Consider the following 26008-nt stretch of genomic DNA (forward strand, 5'->3'; position numbering starts at 1 on the left):
CACACAAATATATACAGGCAGACATACTGACACACACACACAGACATACATACACACACAGACACATACACTGGCAGACATACTGACAGGTATACTGACACACACAGACACATACACTGACATACGTATTGACACACACACAGGCATACTGACACACACACAGGCATACTGACATACACATAGACAGACGTACTGGCACATACACACAGACAGACATTAAAACATTCACAGATACATACTGACACACACATACACTGACACACAAATATATACTGGCAGACATACTGACATACATACATATATACACACACAGGCACATACACTGACAGATATACTGACACACACAGACACATACACTGACAGACGTATTGACACACACAGACATACACACACAGACACATACACTGACACATACACTGACAGACATACTGACACACACACACACACACACTGACAGATATACTGACACACACAGACACATACACTGACAGAAGTATTGACACACACACAGGCATACTGACATACACATAGACAGACATACTGACACACACAGGTACATACATACACAGACAGACATACTGACACACACACATACATACATACATACACACACAGACATACTTACAGACAAGCATACATTTAGCCACCCTCCAGGTTCTTACCTTTTCCTGGAGGGTGGTTTCCCTGGGGTACAGTGGCAGGCTGAGGCAGATGGGAGTTCTCCTCTGGAACTCCCCTCCCTGCCATTCTCGTCCCGCGCGGCTGTGCTCTCCGTCGGGAGGAAGTGACGTCACTTCCTCCCAGCGGTACAGGAAGGGGCCCGGTCGCGCTGTTTAAGCGTCACAGCGCCAGACCGGGCCCCTGCTCACACATGCTCCCCGGGTGGCCCTTAGTGGAGCCTCCTCAGCGTGCGGGCTGGTGCGGCTCTGTGCAGCCGCACCGCCGGGTCCAAGGGGGGCTGCGCAAATCGCGGGGCCCACGGGGCAGCTGCTCTGGGCCCCCCAGGAGCAATTGGGCCCGGGGCAGCTGCCCCGTTTGCCCCGCGTTAAAGACGGCCCTGGCTGTTCCCACCTCCTATAATCTCTGATCCAGTACCAGCACAATATTTAGCATACCGCAATACAAAAATAAAGTGGCTTGATCTTCATTTTCCTACAGAGCACCTCAATTATGGAATAACCTCAGGGACACAGTCAAATCTTCATTCAATTTAAAAAAATTTAAGAGATCTATGGCAATATACCTCAGCACAGAATGCACCTGTCATGGTTGAATATATTTATTACCTGTTATTTTTATTTATTTATTTATTATTGCCATTTATATAGCGCCAACAGATTCCGTAGCGCTTTACAATATTATGAGAGGGGGATTTAAATATAAATAGGACAATTACAAATAAACTTACAGGAACAATAGGTTGAAGAGGACCCTGCTCAAACGAGCTTACATTCTATAGGAGGTGGGGTGTAAAACACATTAGGACAGGAATTTACAATCAAATAAGGTGGGCTGCCCTTCAGGAGAGGGCAAGAGACAGGTATGTGAGGTAAGGGTTAGTCTTGGAGGCCATAAGCTTTCCTAAAGAGATGGGTTTTAAGGCACTTCTTAAAAGATGCAAGACTAGGGGAGAGTCTGATGGCGGTAGGCAGGCTATTCCATAGGAAGGGAGCCGCCCGCGAGAAGTCCTGCAAGCGCGAGTTGGCCGTACGAGTGCGGACAACGGACAGGAGGTGGTCACGGGCAGAACGGAGAGACCGAGAAGGGACATACCTATGGATCTGTGAGGAGATATAAGAGGGGCTAGAGTTGTTCAGTGCTTTATAGGTGTGAGTTAGTACCTTGAATTGACTCCTATAGCATACAGGAAGCCAATGTAAGGACTGGCAGAGGGGTGAGGTGTGAGAGAAACGACTAGAGAGGAAAATCAATCTAGCAGCAGCATTCATTACGGACTGTAAGGGTGCAGTACGGCTATTGGGGAGACCAATCAGGAGAGGGTTACAATAATCCATGCGGGAAATTACTAGAGCATGGACAAGCTCCTTGGTAGTATCTGGTGCAAGAAAGGGGCGGATGCGGGCTATGTTTTTAAGATGGAATCTACAGGATTTGGCAACATGCTGGATGTGAGGCTCAAAGGTGAGACCAGAGTCAAGTATGACGCCAAGACAGCGCGCTTGCAAGGATGGACTGATGTTGGTACCACAAACTTGGAGGGAGAGCGAAAGAGGAGGATCAGTATTAGGAGGAGGAAAGACAAGGAGCTCAGTTTTTGAGAGATTGAGTTTCAGAAAGCGGGAGGACATCCAGTCAGAGATGGAAGAAAGGCAAGCAGTGACACGTTGCAGGACGGCAGGGGAGAGGTCCGGGGAGGAGAGATATAGCTGGGTGTCATCAGCGTACAGGTGGTAGTGAAATCCAAAAGAGGTAATAAGTTTTCCAAGAGAGGCAGTATAAAGAGAAAATAGAAGGGGACCAAGGACGGAGCCTTGGGGAACTCCAACCGAGACAGGGCAAGGGGAGGAGGTATCATTAGAAAAGGAGACACTGAATGAGCGTTGGGAGAGATAGGAGGAAAACCATGAGAGGACAGAGTCACAGAGACCAAGCGATTGAAGAGTTTGAAGAAGGAGAGCATGATCAACGGTGTCAAAGGCCGCTGAGAGGTCAAGAAGAATTAGTATGGAGTAGTGGCCTTTGGATTTAGCTGCGATTAGGTCGTTAGTAACTTTGATAAGGGCAGTCTCTGTAGAGTGGAGAGGGCGGAAGCCAGATTGAAGAGGGTCAAGGAGAGAGTTGGAATTGAGGAAATGAGACACACGGGTAAAGACAAGTCTTTCCAGAAGCTTTGAGGAAAAAGGGAGCAGGGATATGGGACGGTAGTTAGAGGGGGTGGATGGGTCGAGGGATGGTTTTTTTTAGTATAGGTACTACAGTGGCATGTTTAAGGTCAGCAGGGACGATGTTATGTATTAAGTGTGTGTGTGTGTGTGTGTGTGTGTGTGTGTGTGTGTGTGTATGTATGTATGTATGTATGTATGTGTATATATAGTTTGTATATTGTATTTTTGTAATATTGTATCCTATTGTAACAATGGGATGCTTTGTGGACACAGGACATACTTGAAAACGAGAGAAATCTCGATGTATCCATCCTGGTAAAATATTTTATAAATAAATTACAAATAATTATGATGCAATTTATATTTAATATGTTTTGACTTAATTCACTTTTTACAGTTCAGGCTTTGGAATGTGTGCATTAAAATGTGTTCTGTTTTTTGTTTTACTGATATGTGGATTTATTGAACATATTTTACTTTTCTGCATTTTTTTTTAATACAAAACATATAAAACTGGAATAAACTATGCTGATTCATAATAAAATCTTTCAAATACTACACTGGTCCTAGAACAAAATTCAGATGGATTAACAGCGTGATAAGAACACATGGGTATCCTAGAGTTAAATGTTAGGACCGTATCAAGTGCCAAAGCTGTAAGATGTTCCCAGGAATGTGAATTATAGCTTTGTAAGAATCAAGTCAATGATCTTAACCATTACCTAATTAACCTACTTAATACTAATAACTATTAAAATAGATCAACCAGTATATGATAAATACACTGTAATTAACCCTTTAAAATGACAGTAATACTATTCCAACAGTCTTGACACTCCATCTGCCTCGAAAAAGTTAAATAAACTAGTATATTTATTTTAGATTATTACATTTTAAAGGGACACTATAGTCACCTGAACAACTTTAGCTTAATGAAGCAGTTTTGGTGTATAGAACGTGCCCCTGCAGCCTCACTGCTCAATCCTCTGCCATTTAGGAGTTAAATCCATTTGTTTATGAACCCTAGTCACACCTCCCTGCATGTGACTTGCACAGCCTTCCATAAACACTTCCTGTAAAGAGAGCCCTATTTAGGCTTTCTTTATTGCAAGTTCTGTTTAATTAAGATTTTCTTATCCCCTGCTATGTTAATAGCTTGCTAGACCCTGCAAGAGCCTCCTGTATGTGATTAAAGTTCAATTTAGAGATTCAACTATTTAAGGTAAATTACATCTGTTTGAAAGTGAAACCAGTTTTTTTTTCATGCAGGCTCTGTCAATCATAGCCAGGGGAGGTGTGGCTAGGGCTGCATAAACAGAAACAAAGTTATTTAACTCCTAAATGATAGTGAATTGAGCAGTGAATTTGCAGGGGAATGATCTATACACTAAAACTGCTTTATTTAGCTAAAGTAATTTAGGTGACTATAGTGTTCCTTTAATTTTAGATTTACTCAAAATAAACCCAGCATAGGTAGGTAGAACATTTCCTTCTCATGCAGTTTTAATAACATAACCACTATAGCTTGGTGTAATAGTTAAAGAGTTTCTGTCACCAACCATGTTTCTTAATCACTTACTTTTTTACGAATAGCTGTAGTTTTCATTAAATACATAAGGAAAGTAAGGACTACTTTTTCTTATGTATAATGGTCAAGTTGACAGACTTGACAAAGGCCGAAGCTTAACGGTACCCGAACAACATCATTGTAATTAAGTTGTTATGGTGCCAGGAGGTCCAATGCACCTACTTTCCTTTAGTAGTTGCACTGTTCTAGAGCAGTTTAACTCAAAAGTCCAATATCCAGTGCCCGATCACGCAGGGGGCTCCAGGACAAGAGAGAAAAGAGAAAACAAAACTACACACCTTCCCTTTAGAGACTATAAAACACACATTAAATCCTCCAACACATACATATCAGACATGAGAGATTATTACTTACAGTGACATCTTGTCAATATATACATATATGTGCAGACATAAACTGACTGATGGTGCAGCAGAGTAAGAGGAACACTTCAAGCACCAAAACCGCTACATTAACGGTTGTGGTTATTCTGCCAGGAGTGCCATGACAACCACCCATAGTAAGTAGCAAAATATTGTAAGAATGGTTTAACAACTTACCCATCTACAGCTGTATGCCATCCACTGCCTCCCCTACAGCTGTTGAGCACAGCTCAGAGTTTGGTGGCATAGAGCTATCGATTAGATGCAGTCCATGTGTAGCTGTCTCCAAAGCTCCATGCTATCAGAGAGTTGATGCAGGCTCCATCCCCCTGGCATTATTCAGCATACTAGACCACCAGGCATTTGCATGTTGGAATATGTAAAGTAGCAACAAGGAGGGGATAATTATTTTTTTTAATGGTTATTAAATTAACTAAATGAATAAATAAAGCCCCTATGCAAACACTACATCCCTGCCATTGACCGTGCATTCCACTGCTAATGCCATAAGAGGCAGGTTCCACCCATCAAGAGAGCATGGCAGCTTTGCGTTCAGCCTACCCAGGATGACTTGCGCTCATGCTAACCAGTCCTATTCAGGGTACCTAATGCATGAAGTGATTTTGAAGTGCTCTCACATTTGCTGAATGTAGAGTAAACCTTGTGCATGATCTCTTCATGTTGTGCTTTCTTTGGATTTGGTCTCTGGTGTTCACAAAATTGGGACAGGTGCCCAAATTTAGGTTTGTCCCTTCTACTACATGAATAAATGTATATAGATTGGCTACCACCACGCCACAAGCAATGGAACAAAGAACGGATAAATATAGTGTGAGCTGTTTGTTGTTGGTACTGGTCGAGGAATTGTCATTGGTTAACATGTAAATTAAATGACACAATCACTTGGGACCACTGAGTAGCAGGACCTACCCTTCTTGAAGTAATCTGAAAATATCTTCATAACAATCTTTAGTGTAGCCCTCAAACAGAAATCTCCAACTCTTTCTAGTTTTTGAGTTTAAATAATCTTATACTTGAGGAAGTAAAACCTGTATTGCAAAAGTCAAGGAAACGCTATAATAATGACAAAAGGTAAAAGCTGGTAGTCAGAATGGGGAACTTCAGACACTCTGCATCTTTTTATGTCTTCCCTGTAATTGGTGTTTTGAAGAGAGTACAAGTTTAATTTTGAAATGACATAGCAAAGAAGTAACACCCAGGCCAGCAGCAAGTCTAATGCTTGGTCATTATGGGCCGAGATAGTTTGCTTCGCCTGTGCTTCTAGATAAAACCGGGTATTTCCTTCTGTAAGGTGAAGATATTATCATTAGTAACCTTAACATGCAGGGTGCCAAGGAAGGGAAACCTATTTTTTTTTTCTTCGATAAAATATAGATTCATCTGCTTATTCTACCTCTTCAATAAAAAGAATAGATTTTAAAGCAGTAATCATATATTTGTTTATTGTTCAAATAAGCAGACCATACATGTGCATGTAAAAACCTGCATGCTGGGGGCCTTGTTGTTTTTTTGTTTTTTTTTATTGTTTTACTTTAGTTTTGTTTTCATTATTTTCTAACTGTGAAGAGCTAGGCAACATACCTCCCCTCTACTCCTAAAATACAATTTTGTTTTATTTTTAATTAACAAGCAGTTGATTAATTAGAACTTTGTGTTCTAAGCTTGCTAAGTAACTTCTTTGTCAATTAAAGCAATCTCACGGCGCAGGTCTGTGCCAGGATTCCATAAAGAACCGGTTGGATAGCATAGAACAGGGCAGGGCAAGTTTGACCCTCGAGCTGGAAAACAGGCCTCCTTACTCTGCAATTTTTGATAGCCAGTGATGATGGAAGTCGCTGTACAACTGTGATTCAGAATAAACAATATAACAATAACGTGTAAAAGTGAAAGAGAACGGCAGAATGTAACAGTTATCCTGAGTCTTGCAGAATAAATAGCACAACATAAAGGAGAAGGATATTTAATAGTATGTTTAACAAATCTATGTGAGGTTTAAAAATTAGAATGTGGAAATCAACCTCCATCTTGGCCTCCTGTCAATCATTGTTCTAAGCTTTGTCTTGCTGTCATTGAAAACAGTGGAGGAGATTTATGAAAGTGGTCGTTTTTTTTTTTGTGTTTTTTTTTTTTTGAATGGTGCAAGCTAAAATGTAAAAGAGGTGAAGTACCCATGTATGTGCCTGTAGGTTCCATGGTGATTGCCCAAGAGGCAGATCCAGAGCCTTATCTCAGGAGGGGAGCTTGTTATTATTATTTATTAAAGGAATACTATCTGTAGTGGTTATGGTGCCAGGAGTGCACTGGGCCATCTTAGATGAACATACAACTTAACAAGTTACCTGGGGTCCGCCAGATGCCTGTCACAAACTCCTTCATCTCCACAGAATTAAACACTTCTTCTGTGCAGGTCTTGAGCTCTGTATTGCTGGACTTGAGACATGCACACAGACACAAGCACACTAAACAAGCTCACTGATAGGGGCGGTAGACACTTGCCCCCCCTCCCCTGGATTTTTCAGCTTGTTCTGCTATTTTTTGTGTGATTGAAAATTAACCAGCCAGTAGGTGGCGCTGTGTATGGAGAGAGACAGGGATAGGAAGCTGCATCTATCCCTGCTTCTCTCTGCTGATTTAAACCGCAGGGGAGCAACACATGCAGCCAGAGACAGCCTACAGATCAGTTAAGTAAGGGATGGGGGGGAGTTGAGAGCCTATATATTAGGGGAGTGAGGCTGAGGGGGGCAGCAGCCTATATATTAGGGGAGTGAGGCTGAGGGGGGCAGCAGCCTATATATTAGGGGAGTGAGGCTGAGGGGGACAGCAGCCTATATATTAGGGGAGTGAGGCTGAGGGGGGCAGCAGCCTATATATTAGGGGAGTGAGGCTGAGGGGGGCAGCAGCCTATATATTAGGGGAGTGAGGCTGAGGGGGGCAGCAGACTATATATTAGGGGAGTGAGGCTGAGGGGGGCAGCAGCCTATATATTAGGGGAGTGAGGCTGAGGGGGGCAGCAGCCTATATATTAGGGGAGTGAGGCTGAGGGGGGCAGCAGCCTATATATTAGGGGAGTGAGGCTGAGGGGGGCAGCAGCCTATATATTAGGGGAGTGAGGCTGAGGGGGGCAGCAGCCTATATATTAGGGGAGTGAGGCTGAGGGGGGCAGCAGCCTATATATTAGGGGAGTGAGGCTGAGGGGGCAGCAGCCTGTAGATTAGGGGAGTGAGGCTGAGGGGGGCAGCAGCCTGTAGATTAGGGGAGTGAGTGTGGGTGTTGTGTGTTTGTGAGGGTGCTGTTAGTGTGCTGTGTGGGTGTTGTATGTGTGAGGGTGCTGTATGTGTGTATGGGTGCTGTTTGTGGGCTGTGTGTGCTGTATGTGTGTGTGTGCTGTATGTTTGGGCGGAGGTGGGGGCAGATTAGTTAATATCCCCATGCTGCTGCCTTCCCTGGTGGTTCAGTGGAGAGTGAACTCTAGCCCGGGTTCTCTGCTGCCTCCCTCCATGCTGCTGTAGACCGGTGAGGTAGATCTTTGATCTCCCCACCGGCCCATGGAGGCTTAGACCAGAGCCGCCGCTCGGATAGCGCCGGCTCTGCATGAGCCGACTGGGGAGATCCAGAGATCTCCCCTGCCGGACTCAATCTATTGGCGTGCTTCGGGGATTAGGGTGTGCCCAGGCACACCCGACACACCCCGTGCGCATGCTTATGGAAGTGAGGGATGGGTGAGACAGCCTACATGAAGAGTCAGCAAGGAGCAGGAAGGTGAAGTAAGAGAAGGAGCATAAAGGAGAAGGAACAGAAATGAGCAGGAAGGGACATCAAGGAGCAGAAAGGGGCAGCAAGGAGCTGGAAGGGACAGCAAGGAGCACAAAAGGTAAAGTAGGAGAAGGAGCACAAAGGAACAGAAATGAACAGGAAGGGTCAGCAAAGAGCTGGAAGGTAAAGCAGCACAAAGGTAAAGTAGAAGGAGCAGAAAGGGTCAGAAATGAGCTGGAAGGGGCAGAATGAGCACAAACGTAAAGTAGGAGAATGAGCAGGAAGGGCCTGCAAGGAGCAGGAAGAGGCAGCAAGGAGCAGAAAGGGACAGAAAGAGCACAAAGGTAAAGGAGCAGAAAGAATCAGAAGGAGCACAAAGGTAAAGTAGGAGAAGGAGCACAAAGGGACAGCAAGGAGCAGAAAGGGATCAGAATGAGAAAGGAGCAGAAGGGCGCAAAATAAGCAGAAAGTAGCAGAAAGGTAAAGGAGCAGAAGGAGCCAAGGATAGAAAACAGTGTCAGAAGATATAGAAGACTGTCAAATGAAGGAGAGGAAAAGGAGATTGGAGCAGGAAGTACAAATTAAGTGAACCCTTCACTTTATTCTGGACACCACATTATAAGGCTTTGGTACCTGGGCCTGGCAGGGAAACTCTGGACCTTCTCATCTCCAAAGGTAAAAAGAAATGTAAAATCCGTATTAATGTGTTCACTTTTATATACTGAGTGTCAGGAAGCACAGAGTGCCGTTGGCTAGGGGTGTTGCTGATTGGCTAGAGCGGTCAGCTGGCACTCTAAGCCAATCAGTAGCTCCCCATTCATAAAAAAGTAAAAATATTTTATGAACCGGGAACTAGCGATTGGCTTAGAGCGTCAACTGTCCACTCTAGCCAATCAGCGGCACCCATGCCTGACGTCAATCTGCACTTCCTGACACTCTGTTTCAGAAGCCGAATACCACTGAGCGACCTGGAGTTGGAGGAAGCCTTTGGGGTTAAACCATTTGAGAGCGATTTAACCCCTTAAAGTAAAGAGAGCTCCCTGGGGCTTCCTGGCATCATAGCATTTTCATTTAGGTGAAGTTGTTATGGTGACCAGAATGGTCCTTTAATTTGCTTAAAGGAACACTATAGTGTCAGGAATACAAACATATATTCCTGACACCATAGTTGTGAAAACGCTATTCACCCTGGCTTTATGTGATAATGACTATACCCCTTCACTTTCATGACCAAGCAGCATGGATGTCATTACAATTATGCCCCCTCCCCCCCCCCCGGAAAAATTCCTGCGGACGCCCATGATGGCAGCGCCCATGATGGCAGCGCCCATTATTTGATAGCTGGTGGTAACTGCTGCACAGCAAGGGGGAAGTAGGAAGGAGTAACTAATGTCCAGGAGCTGCACTGCCTCCACTCCCCCTTCCAGCCCATAATGAAAAGGTGTGTGTGTGCGTGCAAAAAAGTAAAAGTAAATCACATTTCTTTCCACTCATTTAGGCTAAACTTGGGTCAGGCAGGGGTAATACTGATCCCTGGTGGTCCGGTGGAAAATGTAGCTTGTCTGCACCCCCAGCGCCAGGAAATGTATTAGAGCATTGCCACGCTAATCTGCGACAATGCTCTACAACAGAAGAAGGAGCCTAGAATTTGGACTAGCCGCATAACAAAGTTCTCCCCCCTCCACCATCGTTATCAGGAGCCAGCCATGGCTTGGCGTCTCGTGGAGGTGTTTTTTACATAATTCGATCTACATTAGCAAATAAGAAAAGTACAAGTATATACATTTTGTTGCTGCAATACATTAACATCTCACCTCATCTAAAGCTACAACATTGATGGGATGACATTGTGTAGTAGGCATCACACAGAGCTGCGCAGCATTACATATGTCTTTGTCGGTCTCGTGGGTAACAATTCAGTTAGCAGGTATATTTTAGAACATAAATCATAGAGGGGGAAATTTAAAGGTGAACAAATGCATAAATAAAATTACATTAGATACTTACCCTCCTCTACCCATTATGGGCCCTGCTCTACCGAGGGGATATTTCCTGCGGTAGTGTTTACTCCAACAGGTGAGCTATGAGTTGCCATCGTCCCTGCATGTTGTGCGTTATTTCTAAATATAGCCTGTAGTCATTTAGTTTCTCCAGTACCCTTTTCAAGGATGAAGGTTCTGGGGATTTTCAGCATTGGGCAATGTTGTTTTTGGCAGCAAGTAAAATAAGTGTTATAATGGATCTTTGGAATTTGTCTAGCGGTGGGAGCATGTGTAGTATGTAGGATTCTGCTTTGAGGGGCAAGTTTTCCCCTCTTAGCTTGCTTATCAGTGCTTGAAATTGTTCCCAGAATAGGGCCAGCTTATTGCAGTGCCAGAATATGTGACTGATGGTGCCCAGTTTGTCTGAGCACCGCCAACAGAGCGGAGAGGTTTGGTTATAAATATGGGCCAGCCTATGGGGTGTTAGGTACGATCTCACCCAGAGTTTATAGGCAGATTCTAGGTGGTCTAAACAATGTGTCGCCTGTTTTGTATACATCAGGGCTGCTTTCCACTGATCTGAAGAAAGTTGTATTTTAAGCTCTTGTTCCCATATGATCATGTACAAAAATTTGGTGGGGTTAAGAACTTCTTGCAATGCCTTATAACAGGTCGCCAAGGGTTTCGAAGTTTGTCCTTTAGGTCTTCAACAATGCCCAAAGCAGCCTGTGTTACTGCAATCATTAGGTCTTATTTTTAGAGCAGATATGTGTTGAACCCTCAGGAAAGTAAAGATTTCTCTATGGGGTAGACTAAAAGTGTTTTGTAGGGTCAGATTGCCCTAAGGAAGTTCGTCGGAAAGTCATATTTGCAGAGGACCATTGTCCTATCTCTCCAGTGGAGGAGATCAAAAGCCTTTTTTCGGCATCTAGTGCCAGCAACAGCCCTGATGCGCTCTTCCTGTGTAATATTTCTATGAGATCTAGGAAAAGTCTGGTGTTCTCCTCTGCCTGTCACCCCGGGACAAATCTTGCCTGTTCTTTTGAGACCAATGTGGGAAGTAGAGGTTTTAGTCTGTTTGCGATCACTTTGGCAAACATTTTTGTATCAACATTTAGTAGCGATATGGGGTGAAAGTTCTCGCATTTATTAGGAGGTTTGCCTGGTTTAGGTATGGTGGTTATGTGGACCTCTCTCATTTTGGGGGAGGGGGATCTTAACAGATTGCATGATTGAGTTGTATAGTGCCATTAGGTAGTTCCCTAACTGGTCTGCATAGGTAATCTAAAATAAATTTGTGAAGCGTCTGGGCCAGGTGCTTTATTTTTGGGCATTGACCTTACGGTTCTCCATACCTCCTCTAATGTAAAGGGAGCCTCTAGTTCCTCCCCCTACTCCTGTGGCAGCCTGGGGAGAATAATAGGGATGAGGAAATATTCTATGTTCCAATGTTTAGTTTTTTTAAAAACACCTTTTAGAACTGAGCACATTGATAAATCTCTCCCAATGTTTCTAAACTAAAACATAGTTTTTCAGGATGTACATACTATACACAGAAAAACAAGAAGATGTTCATACTGACTGAGCTTGAAGTTTTACTGCAACATTTGTTTAAACAATATTCTAAAATGCCATCCTTTATTGTGCAAATAAGTTAACAAGTAGTAAAGTCTGGAGTTTTCAAAATGTATACCATGTGCCCTTGATATATCGCCAAAAAGAATAGGGTGATTTCATTTTAACTTATGTTTGCTGTTTGTTTATGAAAGTTGCTGGCATGGAGTGAAGAAGTGATGAATAAACCAGAAGCTTAATTTAAAGGGACAATATGGTCACCAGAACAACTACAGCTCATGGTATTTGTTCTGGCGAGTATAATCATTTCCTTCAGGCTTTTTGCTGAGAAAATTCATTGTTTCCATTACAGCCTAGGGATAACTCCACTGGCTACTAGAAGTGCTTCCTGGGGAAGTGCATGGAGACACTAAACGTTCCTCATAGAGATGCATTGATTCAATTTATCTATGTGAGGAGATGCTAAATGGCCAGGGCTGTGTTTGACTTGTGCTGGCTCTGCCCTGATCTGCATTATTGAGAGTCTCAGAAAATCCTATGGGAAAGCATTGTGATTGGCTCACAGAATCACTTCTGATAATGTCAGCCAAGCAGGCAGGTCAGAGGCAGAGCCAGCAGCAGACTTAAATACAAGTAAGATTTTACTATATTTAGGGAGGCAAGGGAGATCAGGGGGGGGCTAGATGGTGTTTTTAACACTGTAGGGTCAGGAATACATGTTTGTGTTCTATAGATAGAGTACTTTTGATGTAGTGTAACTTTTCCCTTGATTCAAAACATAAGTACTATTACTACATGCCAACCTTATAGCAAGAAAATAAGGCACATTTCACCCTCCAGTAGGTTTAGATTTAAAGGGTCACTCTAAGGACAATATCTACTATGGCTTACTGTACTGGTTTTGATGCAGAGTGCCTGGGTGCCACCACAAGTTTTTTGTTTTGTTTTTATCAAATTGTTTGGAGCAGTTTAACATAAAACAAACCAAGGCTCTTCCCCTCACTCAGAGATTATACCCATTACAATTACTTAATTACAAATACCATCAATGATAGCCAGGCCGGGGCCATCAGCCCATCATGGTCCTCCAGTATGGACATTGTTGATGTTGTGAATGCCCCTTTATTATGGGCATTGTGCTGGTGAAATCACCACTGACTGTATAGCTTAACAAGAATATACTTGGAAAAAAAGCAAAGTTTTTCATGAAAGACCATCCCCCATCTCTAATCACATTATACTTCATCATTAGCAATATCAATCATATCCACACTGGTCCATTATGATTGGCTGCCAGCAATGGGCTATCAGCCTATCACTGCCATCTAAGGTGGACATTGTGATTGATATTGTGGAATTTTAGTTTCTGCTTTATCAGTGTGGTTGGAGAGGGTGTGGACTATGGAGAGTCCCATTTTTTGTGTCCTCTATTCCAAAATTATTTGACAAAACCCTGTGGTAGTGTACCCATAACCTCTTTGCACCTAAAAATCTACACTGAGCTCTACTGATTATGGTGCAAGATTAACCATGAGGTGACCACATGATTTTATTTATATATTTTGGTTCATTTAAGTTCATAAAGATAAAAAATAAGTTCTGCTTCAATTTGCTTCATCAAAAGGCACTCATGTTTTGATTAACAATTGATCTGTACACCAGATCATTTTTTTTTAAATAAAGTAATTCTCTTTCAGCTCGAGGGGTACAGAATGCAAGAAGGGAGAGGGGTACAGGCAAATGACTGGGAATGCAACATCCAAACAGCATATTTTACAATATTCTTTTGCAACTTGTACAAGAAAATGAACAGTCCAGGATTTCCATTATAGCATTATTCATCAGCATACAATCGTTTATAGTCTTGAAAGAGCGTACATAAGTTCATATGTTAGTTTCTATGTCTGGGGAATAAGAGAAGTGTGCCTGGTGTGATTTTAGCCAGGTTTCCCAGATGGCCATCCTTTTAAATAAATGATTATGAATGATAGAGCATGTAGAAGTTCAGAAAAACATATTTGAGCACATTTCTTCTCTTTACGTATAGATGAGAACTGCTATACAATGTTTATGCCAAATAGTTATTATATGTAACCACTGTATTCCTAGGTCCTTAAAGATATGTATCCAATTCTCATATAAATTGGAGGTGAAAATGTACTCTGTATATCATGTTTGAATTCATTTTAAATAAAACGCAATTTATGTTGCTACTTGGAAGTGGACAGATCAGCATCACTGGCTCTCAATAAATCGTTTTATCTACTGCTTTTGGCTCTCATCTTTTGCCCTTTCTCACTTCGTCAATTGAGAGGGGCTCCGTTCTCCTCAATCTTCACTCTTTGTGGGCTTCTGAAAGACTTTGGAGATCATGACCTTTCTTTTGAGCTATAATATCCCCTTGTTTCTTGTCTTCATAATTTTAGAAATAGAAACTTCTAGTACGTTTTAAACCAGTGATACGGTTTATGGACCTTTTTGTACCATGGTTGACTTTAAGGTTTTTGCTATTCTCTTACTTTTTATTTCTTTCGGTTACTAAATAAAGAGCGTTTACAAAGAATGTCAGTGGATCATGGACATCTCCTATTTTATAATTGCCCAGCCATTGTGTCAATGTTAAATAAAGCCTGGTAAAACCTTTGCAGCATGTGCATTTTAGAAAGTGGTCATTATTAGAGTTACATCAAATCATCGTATAGCTGTCCTAATATAACTGAATGCATCTTATGGGTCTGCATTTGCTGCTACACAATAAAAGAAGAGGCTGTACTGATCAAACATCTTTAAACTTTTCTATAACACAGTGAATAAACAGACAATCTTTGTTAGATGTTTAGCTAGGGAGGGACGTTTATGTTCATATATTACAAAATACTGTGACCCAAAAATCAAACCTGCTTCAAGTTGGGTTTTTCGCCCCTAATGTACCATAGCAAAAACAAGCATGCAGGGTCACACAAAGCAAAGTGGTTCACAACCAAGAGGTGAAAATGGAGCGCTCAGTGTAACATTCACCATTAATTGTTAGATATGAAAACTCAGCAAACAGAAAAGAATATATAGTACAATAATGTTTACACATCAAAATAAGGCAACACACTCCACCCCCCCCCCCCCCTCCTTTAATGTATGAGGTTTTTATTGATTTTTCACAGGAAGAAAACACTTGCATACACAGAGAAACGTGGCTGTTCAATAGAGAGCAACAAAGCACAATCCGGATTGTGTTACATATTGACATACATTGAAAAACAAGCTGACATTTGAGAAGCTTCGAGTGTACTTGTACAGCTGTGTGCCAAATTGCCATGAGTACAATATTGTTCAATCAAACACAAACGTCTCTAATATTGTTAGAAGAACAAGAGGGGATGAGTGAAAGGGGAGAAACAGAACGAGGGAGGATCTGTGGGGCTCTAGGCTTGGGTTTTAACTTGGACATGTAGTGGCTGTCCCATGGGTGCCAGTTGTGTAGACATTTCTCTGAGGAATTAACTAGTCTGTGTGCCATTTTTTTCATAATTCCTATTTGAGTGGAGAAAAGTGGTGGTTCAAGTCAAGTTCCAGCTTTTACCACAGTACCTCTTCAAGACACGATACCCACATCGACGAGAGGGCTTGTCAAAACCCTCATGCTCCACATCCATGTTGGCTTCACAGATCAACATTGCTAGACATTAAAAGTTAACCAGGGAACCACCACTTTCTCTACTTCATAAGTGCTGTCTTTTGCACTGGACAGTCCACATAGAGAAAGCATACATAAGAGAATAATAATACTACATTAAGAATAAAATTGAGTTTTTGTGTTTCCTCTTCATTTAAAAATGCATGATACATCTTTAAATTACATTTTAAACAAAAAAAACAACTATTGTAAAATACATTTTAAAAAGGGCTTTCATTATAGGGGTGATTTTCAGTGTTTCATTTAGTTGTATCCCAAGTTGTTATTTTTTCATTCATTTTTAGTGTTTCATTCAGTTGTGTACATTTCAGAGAAGTTACCGTTTCCATGTTGCTTAGTTTCTGCACATAAATATAACTTACCACCATCCCTCATGATATTTCCCCACATAGGTCACATAGACCTACCTTGTCCTATACAGCATTTTGGCTCCTCCTTCCCTTACACGTTGACATGGTTCACAGGAATGAACTAATTTTAAAAATGTAAGTATTGTACAACTAATTTGATGATCCTCCATTGCAAGTTGTGTCATTCAATTTCTTCAAAGTCTTCGTTGCCAAAAGTGTAGTACTTGCATTTTCCTATTGTATTATTAATTTCACTCGACAAAACCAAAATAATTAAAATTATTTAGTGACATCACAATCCATTTCTGTCCAGGCACAGCCATGGCATACAATGTAAAAGAGGAGGAAAGAAACAGTTTCAGTGAAGGCAAATCAGGGAATTCGTATGTGTGTGCATATGCTTAGGTAACATAACGTCTCTAGACCAAAGGAACCTTCGGCACCCCAGATGTTGTGGACTACAACTCCCTTGATTCCTCGCCCAGCATTATGGCTGTAAGAACATTATAGGAGATGTAGTCCAAAACATCTAGAGAGGTAAAGGTTGTCTACCCCTGGTCTAGGCTAACCTCCTACATTTCCAACTTTGTGCTTGTCACATGATACTCATTGAACCACTGGCACATCCTCATCCTGTCTATGCACCATCCCAATTTCACAGTCTGAATGTTTGGAGTACGTATGACCGACCGTGTTTTGAACTCCTATTTTGCCTTGCCTTTGTCTGGAATGGTATATGCATATTATTATTATATTATGTATCCACTTTGCTTGTCTTGCTTCCTGTTGTGCAAGCTGGTTTCATTACTTCTGTTTGCAATATCTTTGTTTTGTAATGTCTATTTAGTTAGCCCAGCCTCACTTTAGCATAGCTTCTCTGGTTACCAAGCTCCAGTTTTGTTCTCTATGTCCAATTTAGTCCATTCTTGTCCAGCTCATCCTGTCCTTGTCCTGATTCTGTCTTAAATGTTGTCATCTATTGTGGCTAATAGATGGTACTGGCTCCAATGGCTCATTGTTTGGAAACAGGTTGAAATTAAGCTAGTGAACTCAGGATAAGAGGAGACAGAACATTATGAGGCAAACTTGTATAGTGGCTCAACACTTTTCACGCATAGCCAACATTGTGTTACTGTGTTTCAGTCCTTGTTCATATATTTGTATGTTGTGAATTATCTGTCTAGTGCCTGCCTGTAGTTACTTCCTTGAAAGTGGTCACTCCTGTTTAACTGAGCTAAGGGGCTTCTCTCTGAACATGCCCTGTTTTGCATAATTGGTCTCTCGAAGTGTAGCAATGTTTTCATACAAACTATAGTTACACAATAAATGAATAGTCTTATTATTTTATATTTGGCTTCCCTGAGCCATTGGCATGTCTGCATTCTTTCCCTCTGCTTTTATATTGTTGGTGTGCAGATAGATTAACACTGAATTAATGAAGTCAGTGATTTCGAGAATCTAATTTGCTTCCAAATGTTGTTATTTGGCATTTCATTGTATTTTAATATTATAGTTTCTTAACATTGGCATTCTCAGCACTTCTATACATATTTATCAGATTTATAAAGTATGCAATGACATTAACAGAGTGCTGGTAATACGGTAAATCTAATAGATTTCTTATGATTTCTGGTAAGAGTTTCTTTTTGGAAAGAATCAGATTGACACAGAAGGCCTAAGGGCTATCAAAATAACCATTTTCTTTAAAGTATACAGTTTCTGTATGTGGTTATGGTGCCAAAGTATATATTGTTTTTGTTTCTATAATTCTGCAGTGGATTAATAAAAGCCATAGGATTCCCCAGCACCCACGGCTATTACAGCAAATGTGGAAATGAAGAATTTCTCTTTGGTATTACCTGTCCAAATGGACAATATGAGCATGATTTCTATGCAATTGTAGGCTGTGACTTTTGGCCATGCTGAATCACTGCTGCGCTTTCTGTGGCACTGAATTGCTATAGACTTAAATGGTTTCCAATGACTCTGTGTGCAGGTGACTTTTTTGCCCCAAAACAAGGACAGAAGGTGCCTGTAGCAAGTGTGTTAAAAAATAAGCTTAGAGTCATGTCTACAAATGCTCGCAGTTTAGGGAATAAGATCCATGAACTTGTGGCAATAATGGCAACTGATAATGTAGATTTAGTGGCTGTTACTGAGACATGGTATAATGAGATAAAAGACTGGGACATAGCAATACCAGAGTACTCTTTATATAGAAAAGACAGGGAAGGAAAGAAATAGGGGAGGGTGGCCCTGTATGTGAAGGATAGCATAAAATCTAGCCTAACAAAAGTTAGTGAGCGTTTGGGTTACGTTAGAATTTGGTAATCACACAGTAACTCATGTAGGTGTGATTTATAGACCCCTAGGACAAATAGAAGAGTTAGATAATCTACTAGTTGAGGAAATAGCTAAAATGACAATGAAGGGGGAAGTTATCATCATGGGTGACTTTAATCTTCCTGATGTGAACTAGAAGTCCAAAATAGCTGCTTGTGCCAGGAGCACACATATTCTAAACTCCCTACTGGGATTGTCTCTAAAACAAGTCGTTGAGGAGCCAACTCGTAAGGAGGCCATACTAGATTTAGTGTTAACAAATGGAGATTTGGTATCAGATATTACTGTAGGTGAAAGTTTAGGATCCGGTGATCACCAGTCAGTGTGGTTTAATATGAGAACAGTGACTGAGTCACACCACACAAAACCAAAAGTTTTAGACTTTAGAAAAACAGACTTTTCTAAAATTAGATTATGTGTAAAGGAGTCATTATCTGACTGGAGCAATTTAAATGGAGTTCAAGCGAAATGGGATTATTTAAAAGTTGCACTGCTGAAGGCAAGAGAAAATTGCATTAGGCTTGTTGGTAAAAGCAAAAAATTCAAGAAGCCACTATGGTACTCCTCAGATGTGGCCAAAATAGTAAAAACCAAAAAGTTAGCATTTAGTAATTATAAAAAACCCAGAGTAAGGAAGATAGACAGATCTATAAGATTAAGACAGGTACTTTAATAGGAACCACAACAGCAACGTTTTGACCCCAAAACGTCTTTGTCAAACCCAAGGGCAGAGTACAGAATATTCGATAGAGTCCTCACCTCAACATCTGAGTAAAAGGATTTAGGGGTGATTATTTCAGAGGACTTAAAAGGAGGCAGACATTGTCATAGAGCTGCAGGAAATGCTAGCAGAATGCTTGATTGTATAGGGAGAGGTATTAGCAGTAGAAAGAAATTCCATTGTACAGACCACTGGTGAGACCTCACTTGGAGTATTGTACGCAGTACTGGCGACTGTATCTCCAGAAGGATATTGATAGAGAGTTCAGAGAAGGGCTACTAAACTGGTTCATGGATTGCAGGATAAAACTTACAAGGAAAGGTTAAAGGAACTTAACATGTGTAGCTTGGAGGAAAGACGAGATGGGGGGATATGATAGAAACATTTAAATACATAAAGGGAATCCACACAGTAAAGGAGAAGACCATATTTAAAAGAAGAAAAACTACCACAACAAGAGGACAGTCTTAAATTAGAGGGACAAAGGTTTAAAAATAATATCAGGAAGTATTCCTTTACTGAGAGGGTAGTGGATGCATGGAATAGTCTTCCAGTTGAAGTGGTAGAGGTTAACACAGTAAAGGAGTTTAAGCATGCGTGGGATAGGCATAAGGCTATCCTAACTATAAGATAAGGCCAGGGACTAATGAAAGTATTTAGAAAACTGGGCAGACTAGATGGGCCGAATGGTTCTTATCTGCCGTCACATTCTTTGTTTCTAGTTGATATGTTTGGGCTGATGAATAACATAGCCATTGTTGCCCCCCCATGAGTACTAGCAGTTTGAGCCCAGTACTTATTTCTGTTTAACTGCTTTTATATTTGACAACAATTAAATGACTTACAAATATTACCAGAGACAAGGTGAAGAAGTCCTTGCACAAACATGCTTGCAGTCTGTGAATGGGGCTACTGGTGTAAAGGCAAGGGGGCAGTACAGCCATCAGAGTGGTGAGTGTACAGGAGTCTGTTGGAGCACCCTGAGGATGGCAGACATCACATATTGCTATATTTAGTAAGATTTGCACTATTTCCTTCTAAACTTGCTTACAATGATATCTTGTTTTGCAGATTATCACCATGAAATATTTAAAGCAACTGGCTACATTAACGAGGTCAATGGAGAGTCTAGAGACTCTGAGCAGTACTCAGGTAAAGCCTACTGTACATTGTCTACTTTGTAACATGTCCTATATATGGCCCATTCTTTGCTCTCTTTGTACCTGCGCAAAACCTTGTCACAGATTATTTTCTGTGTCTTATTTTGGGGCATTGTAGAAGTTTGACTGTTCACTTTACCCCACAAATTATTCTATTTGTGAAAATAGACACTCCATTGCATTTCATATAGTGTATATTCTGCTTTAACCCCTTACGGCGTTCCATGCCGTCCCCATTATAATGGGCTTTAACCCCTTAGGACACATGACATGTGTGACATATCATGATTCCCTTTTATTCCAGTAGTTTGGTCCTTAAGGGGTTAAAGCCAATGCGGCGGCATGAAACGCCTAAACGGCTTTCAGCCCCTGGAGGTCGGCGGAACTTGCCTCCACCGCTCCCCTTCTACCAAATCAAGCCCCCTGGGGCCATGTTATCGCCCTCTCAAAGAACTCGAGATGGAAGAATTTCCCCAAGTGAGTAGCTCAATTAGTAGACAGTTGGTTGCAAGAGTAGGACCTGCCAAAGATAGGGGACATTGACGTTGTGGCAGGCTTATGCAATGTATGATCATATAATGTAACTAAACCCCCATTATTTTTTGCCTAGATCAGGTGTTTAAAAAAAAAAAAAAAAACTAGCAAAATCTGTCAGCACCAAAGTAGCTGTTGAGTGCGCTGGATTTTCATTTTTTCATTTTTATATATATATATATATATATATATATATATATATATATATATATATATAATATACAGTTGCAAGAAAAAGTATGTGAACCCTTTGGAATGATATGGATTTCTGCACAAATTGGTCATAAAATGTGATCTGATCATCATCTAAGTCACAACAATAGACAATCACAGTCTGCTTAAACTAATAACACACAAAGAATGAAATGTTGCCATGTTTTTATTGAACACACCATGTAAACATTCACAGTGCAGGTGGAAAAAGTATGTGAACCCTTGGATTTAATAACTGGTTGAACCTCCCTTGGCAGCAATAACTTCAACCAAACGTTTCCTGTAGTTGCAGATCAGACGTGCACCCAGGGTCGTCTACTTTTTCAGTTAGGCCATGATGGGGATACATTTCATTCCTGGGCTACCATACTGTCTCAAAGGCAACCTAGATCCAGCTAATCAATCTGGCAAATTTTATTGTGTAAAACCTGTAAATGGGGAAAGCCCTATGTTTAACCCTGTAACTTTCTAAAAACCCTTAAATCCTGTACATAGAGGGTACTGTTCGAAATATTTGTATTTTATTGCTGTAAATGCTAACAGTATAATGACATTCATAGTTAAAATGTCATGCAGAACTTGAAATATAACAAAATTCCTTAATTTGTCATTTAAAATTTTTTTTATTCATATTAAAGTATGTTTCATATATAAATATTAGATGTGAAATGAAAGCGCTGTTTCTCCTGAAGTTTTTATTTATTTATATATGTATATGTATGTATGTGTGTGTATGCACTTAATATGAAAGAGGTAAGTTATGGTTGAACAGACTTATAGCGCAAATTCAAGGTTTTGTTTTGATTCGAACGTGTATAATTGCCTCAGTCCTCAAGGGGTTAACGTACTGCAATATTTTTCACCAGTTGTGTTGCATACCGCTCATTGGTCAGCATGGGGTCACTTATTCAGGCCTCAGAATAAGTGATACCTGGCATTCCCAGTTACAATCAGGGACACTAAATTACGGCTTAAAGGAATGCATCCATGACAAAATACGTCTGACCTGCGTCCTCATGGGGTTAATGTTATTCAACAATTCCAGTCAGATTAAGAATTATGTTGTGCCCTGAGGACCCCAGGTGAATTGTCAAACCTTATGTTTGCTGCACTCCTGGCACCATAACTACTACGGCCCCATAGAGTCTTTTTTTACTTTCGTTTTATGTGTCTCCATGTATATAATGATTTCAGTACTGTGGTCATGTGCAGGGGCAATGCTAAGGGTGGTATTTCATGTAGTGCCCCCCAATTGAAACTGAAGCCGGGATCACTGAGTCTCCCTTCACAAGACGCAGCAGCATCCTCGGCACAAATCTCCGCCCCCGCATGGAAGCGCTGCCCCCTCACCTCACACGCAAGGTCCGCCCCCATTCTCTGGCCTTGCTGCAGGAAGAGGCCTGAAAATGACCTCCCAGTTTTCCACAGCCTCCAGTACAAGAGAGGCTTCCAATACTTATCATGACCGAATGATCTTGTATATGTACCTGCTAGTGAGTGAGCTTGTGTGTCAGTGAGCTTGTCTATAGTAATCTTGTGTTTGTTTCAGTGAGCTTGTCTGTAGTGAGCTTGTGTGTGTTTCAGTGAGCTTGTCTGTAGTGAGCTTGTGTGTTAGTGTCCTTGTCTGTTATAAGCATTTGTCAGTGAGCTTGTGTGTATATCAGTGAGCTTGTCTGTAGTTAGTTTGTGTATGTGTGTCAGTGAGCTTGTCTTGTTATTGATAATCTCAGCCATTGAGGCTGGACCAGCGAAACAGGCACGGCGTGGGAAAAAAGGTGAGTAAAAACACCCTTCTCATGCGATCAGAGGAGCCAGGTCCCTAAACAGACACTCACTGACAGGCAAACTCTCTCTGACTGAGACGCACTATGAGACACATTATTATTATTATTATTATTATTGCCATTTATATAGCGCCAACAGATTCTGTAGCGCTTTACAATATTATGAGAGAGGGGATTTAACTATAAATAGGACAAAACAAGAAAACTAACAAACAATAGGTTGAAGAGGACCCTGCCCAAACTAGCTTACAGTCTATAGCAGGTGGGGTATAAAACACATTAGGACAGGAAATGGCAATTAAATAAGGTAGGAGTGAAGCAGAGTTGGAGGAGAGAGTAAAGTGCTGCCCTTGTGCTGACCGGTATGTGAGGTAGAGGTTACTCTGGGAGGCCATAAGCTTTTCTGAAGAGATGGCTTTTAAGGCACTTCTTAAATGATTGAAGACTAGGGGAGAGTCTGATGGCGGTAGGCAGGCTATTCCATAGGAAGGGAGCCACCCGCGAGAAGTCCTGCAAATGTGAGTTGGCCGTATGGGTGCAAGCAGTGGACAGGAGAAACCGGAGAGCGGAGAGACTGAGAAGGGGCATACCTATGGATCTGTGAAGACATATAAGAGGGGCTAGAATTGTTCAGTGCTTTATAGGTATGGGTTAGCACTTTGAATTGACTTCTATAGGATACAGGAAGCCAATGTAAGGACTGGCAGAGGGGTAAGGTGTGAGAGGACCGACTAGAGAGGAAAATCAGTCTGGCGGCAGCATTCATTAGACTGTAGCGGGGCAATACGGCTTTTGGGAAGACCAATTAGGAGAGGGTTACAATAATCCATGCGGAAAATTACTAGAGCATGGACAAGCTCCTTGGTAGCATCTTCCGTAAGAAAGGGGCGGATGCAGGCTATGTTTTTATGATGGAATCCACAGGATTTGACAACATACTGGATGTGAGGTGAGAAGCAAGTATGATGCCAAGACAGCGAGCTTGCAAGGATGGACTTATGTGGATACCACTAACTTAAAGGGAAAACGAAAGAGGAGGATCAGTATTAGGAGGAGGAAAGACAAGGAGCTCAGTTGAAGAGAGATTGAGTTTCAGAAAGCAGGAGGACATCCAGTCAGAGATGGAAGAAAGGCAAGCAGTGACATATTGCAGGATGGCAGGGGAGAGGTCGGGGGTGGAGAGATATATCTGGGTACAGGTGGTAGTAGAATCCAAATTAGGTAATCATTTTGCCAAGAGAGGTGTAGAAGGGGACCAAGGACAGAGCCTTAGAAGACTCCAACCGAGACAGGACGAGGGGAGGAGGTATTATTAGAAAAGGAGACACTGAATGAGCATTGTGGAGATATGAGGAAAACCACGAGAGGACAGAGTCACAGAGACCGAGTGATTGAAGAGTTTGAAAAAGGAGAGCATGATCAACCGTTTCAAAGGCAGCAGAGAGGTCAAGAAGAATTAATATGGAGTAGTGGCCTTTGCGTTTAGCTGAGATTAGGTTGTTAATAACTTTGATAAGAACAGTCTCAGTAGAGTGGAGAGGGTGAGCCATATTGGAAAGGGTCAAGGAGAGCATTGAAATTGAGGAAGTGAGACATACGGGTAAAGACAAGTCTTTCCAGAAGCTTTGAGGAAAAAGGGAGCAGGGATATGGGTCGATAGTTAGAGGGGGAGGACAGGTCAAGAGATGTTTTTTTCAGGATAGGTACTACAGTGGCATGTTTAAGGTCAGCAGGGAGAGAGCAGTTGAAGATGTGTGTTAAGGAAGGCACAAGACAGGGAGAGAGAGATCTGATAAGGTGAGATGCGACAGGATCGAGTGGGCAAGTGGTGGGGCGAGAGGAAAGGAGAAGCGCAGCCACCTCTTGTTCAGTAGCCGGGGAGAAAGTCTGAAGGGTAGGAAAGGCATGATCGTGTAGATGAGAAAGAAAATGGCAAGGTGGGGAGAATTATTTCCTTAGCTGTTCAATCTTGTCGGTAAAGTAGCATGCAAAGCTATCGGCTGTAAGGAGCAGTGAGATGAGAGGACCACCACCTTTACATTCAGAGTGTCTTGGGTTGTGGATAAGTTGAAGACCACCAAAGGATAAAGATGCAGGGGTAGCAGTGCCAGAGGGGGAGAGCCATGTTTCCGTTAAGGCGAGTAAATCTACTACATACACACTGAGAGACACTAACAGATGCAGACACACACATTTTCTCACACACTCACAAATTGCTATTTTAATTTTAATTTAAATCCACCCAGCCTCCCTACCTTTGTATACACACACACACACACACACACACACACATTTTATAATTGCCCTCCTTGGCCTCTTATGTGCCCCATAAATATGAATCCTGGAGACGCCACTGGCCATGTGTCATTCAAGCATGCTTAATAGAGACTCTGTAGCAGAGCTGAAACGTCGCTTCCATTAATTCTGCTTACTATACTAATTCAGTGTGCACAGGGATTTGTTTTGACATATGGCATTTGGGACCCACCCCCTTACCTGCCTGCACCTGAATCTTTTTCTAGTCAGGTGTGTGCAATCTCTGATGGGTAAAAATTGTATACTATAATTGTGCCAAACATGGCACCCAAAAAGCAGATTTACTTCACTGTTTCTGGACATGTCCTGCTACGTCAAACTAATGGAAAAAAATTGCTACTAAAAACCTAGCATTCATTTGCGCTAAGCTCCTACTTTGTGTTCTTCTGGATGCTGGGAGGCAGAGTGAATGTATATATACTACAGGGGTAAAGGCATTATTGCACTCTTTGAGCACAATAAATGATAAAGAAGACTTTGTTAAAGTCTAACACGCGTCCTTGCACCGTCTGTCACCTATACATTATTTTGCAGAATTGTAACCATCATGCCTTTCCAACCTAGGAAACTAAAGAATTAAATGTGCTCCTCTTTCCAAATGTAGGAATGTATTCACAGGAAAATCTGAAATGTTCTCACAGATCCAATCCAATACCACAGGATGGGATCATTCATCCCACATCTTGTCTAGACTCACACTTTCTTTTTCTTCAACTAAACTGGGAAAAGTGGAACTTGTTCCATGTATATGTGCTTTGTTTTGAATGTT

The 26008-nt window shown here is 41.6% G+C and overlaps 1 protein-coding gene across 2 annotated transcripts in view; it reads left to right on the forward strand.

Annotated features, from left to right (window-relative positions):
- BEND7 (BEN domain containing 7) overlaps window positions 1-26008 on the forward strand; it is a 146177-nt gene that overhangs the window by 3875 nt on the left and 116294 nt on the right. For both annotated transcript variants that reach the window (XM_063448214.1, XM_063448215.1), the window contains exon 2: window positions 20304-20384. In XM_063448214.1, coding sequence (XP_063304284.1) covers window positions 20304-20384 — 81 coding nt within the window. The remainder of the gene's footprint in view (window positions 1-20303; window positions 20385-26008) is intronic.

The sequence above is a fragment of the Pelobates fuscus genome, chromosome 3, assembly GCF_036172605.1.
Source record: "Pelobates fuscus isolate aPelFus1 chromosome 3, aPelFus1.pri, whole genome shotgun sequence".
Classification (NCBI taxonomy): Eukaryota; Metazoa; Chordata; class Amphibia; order Anura; family Pelobatidae; genus Pelobates; species Pelobates fuscus.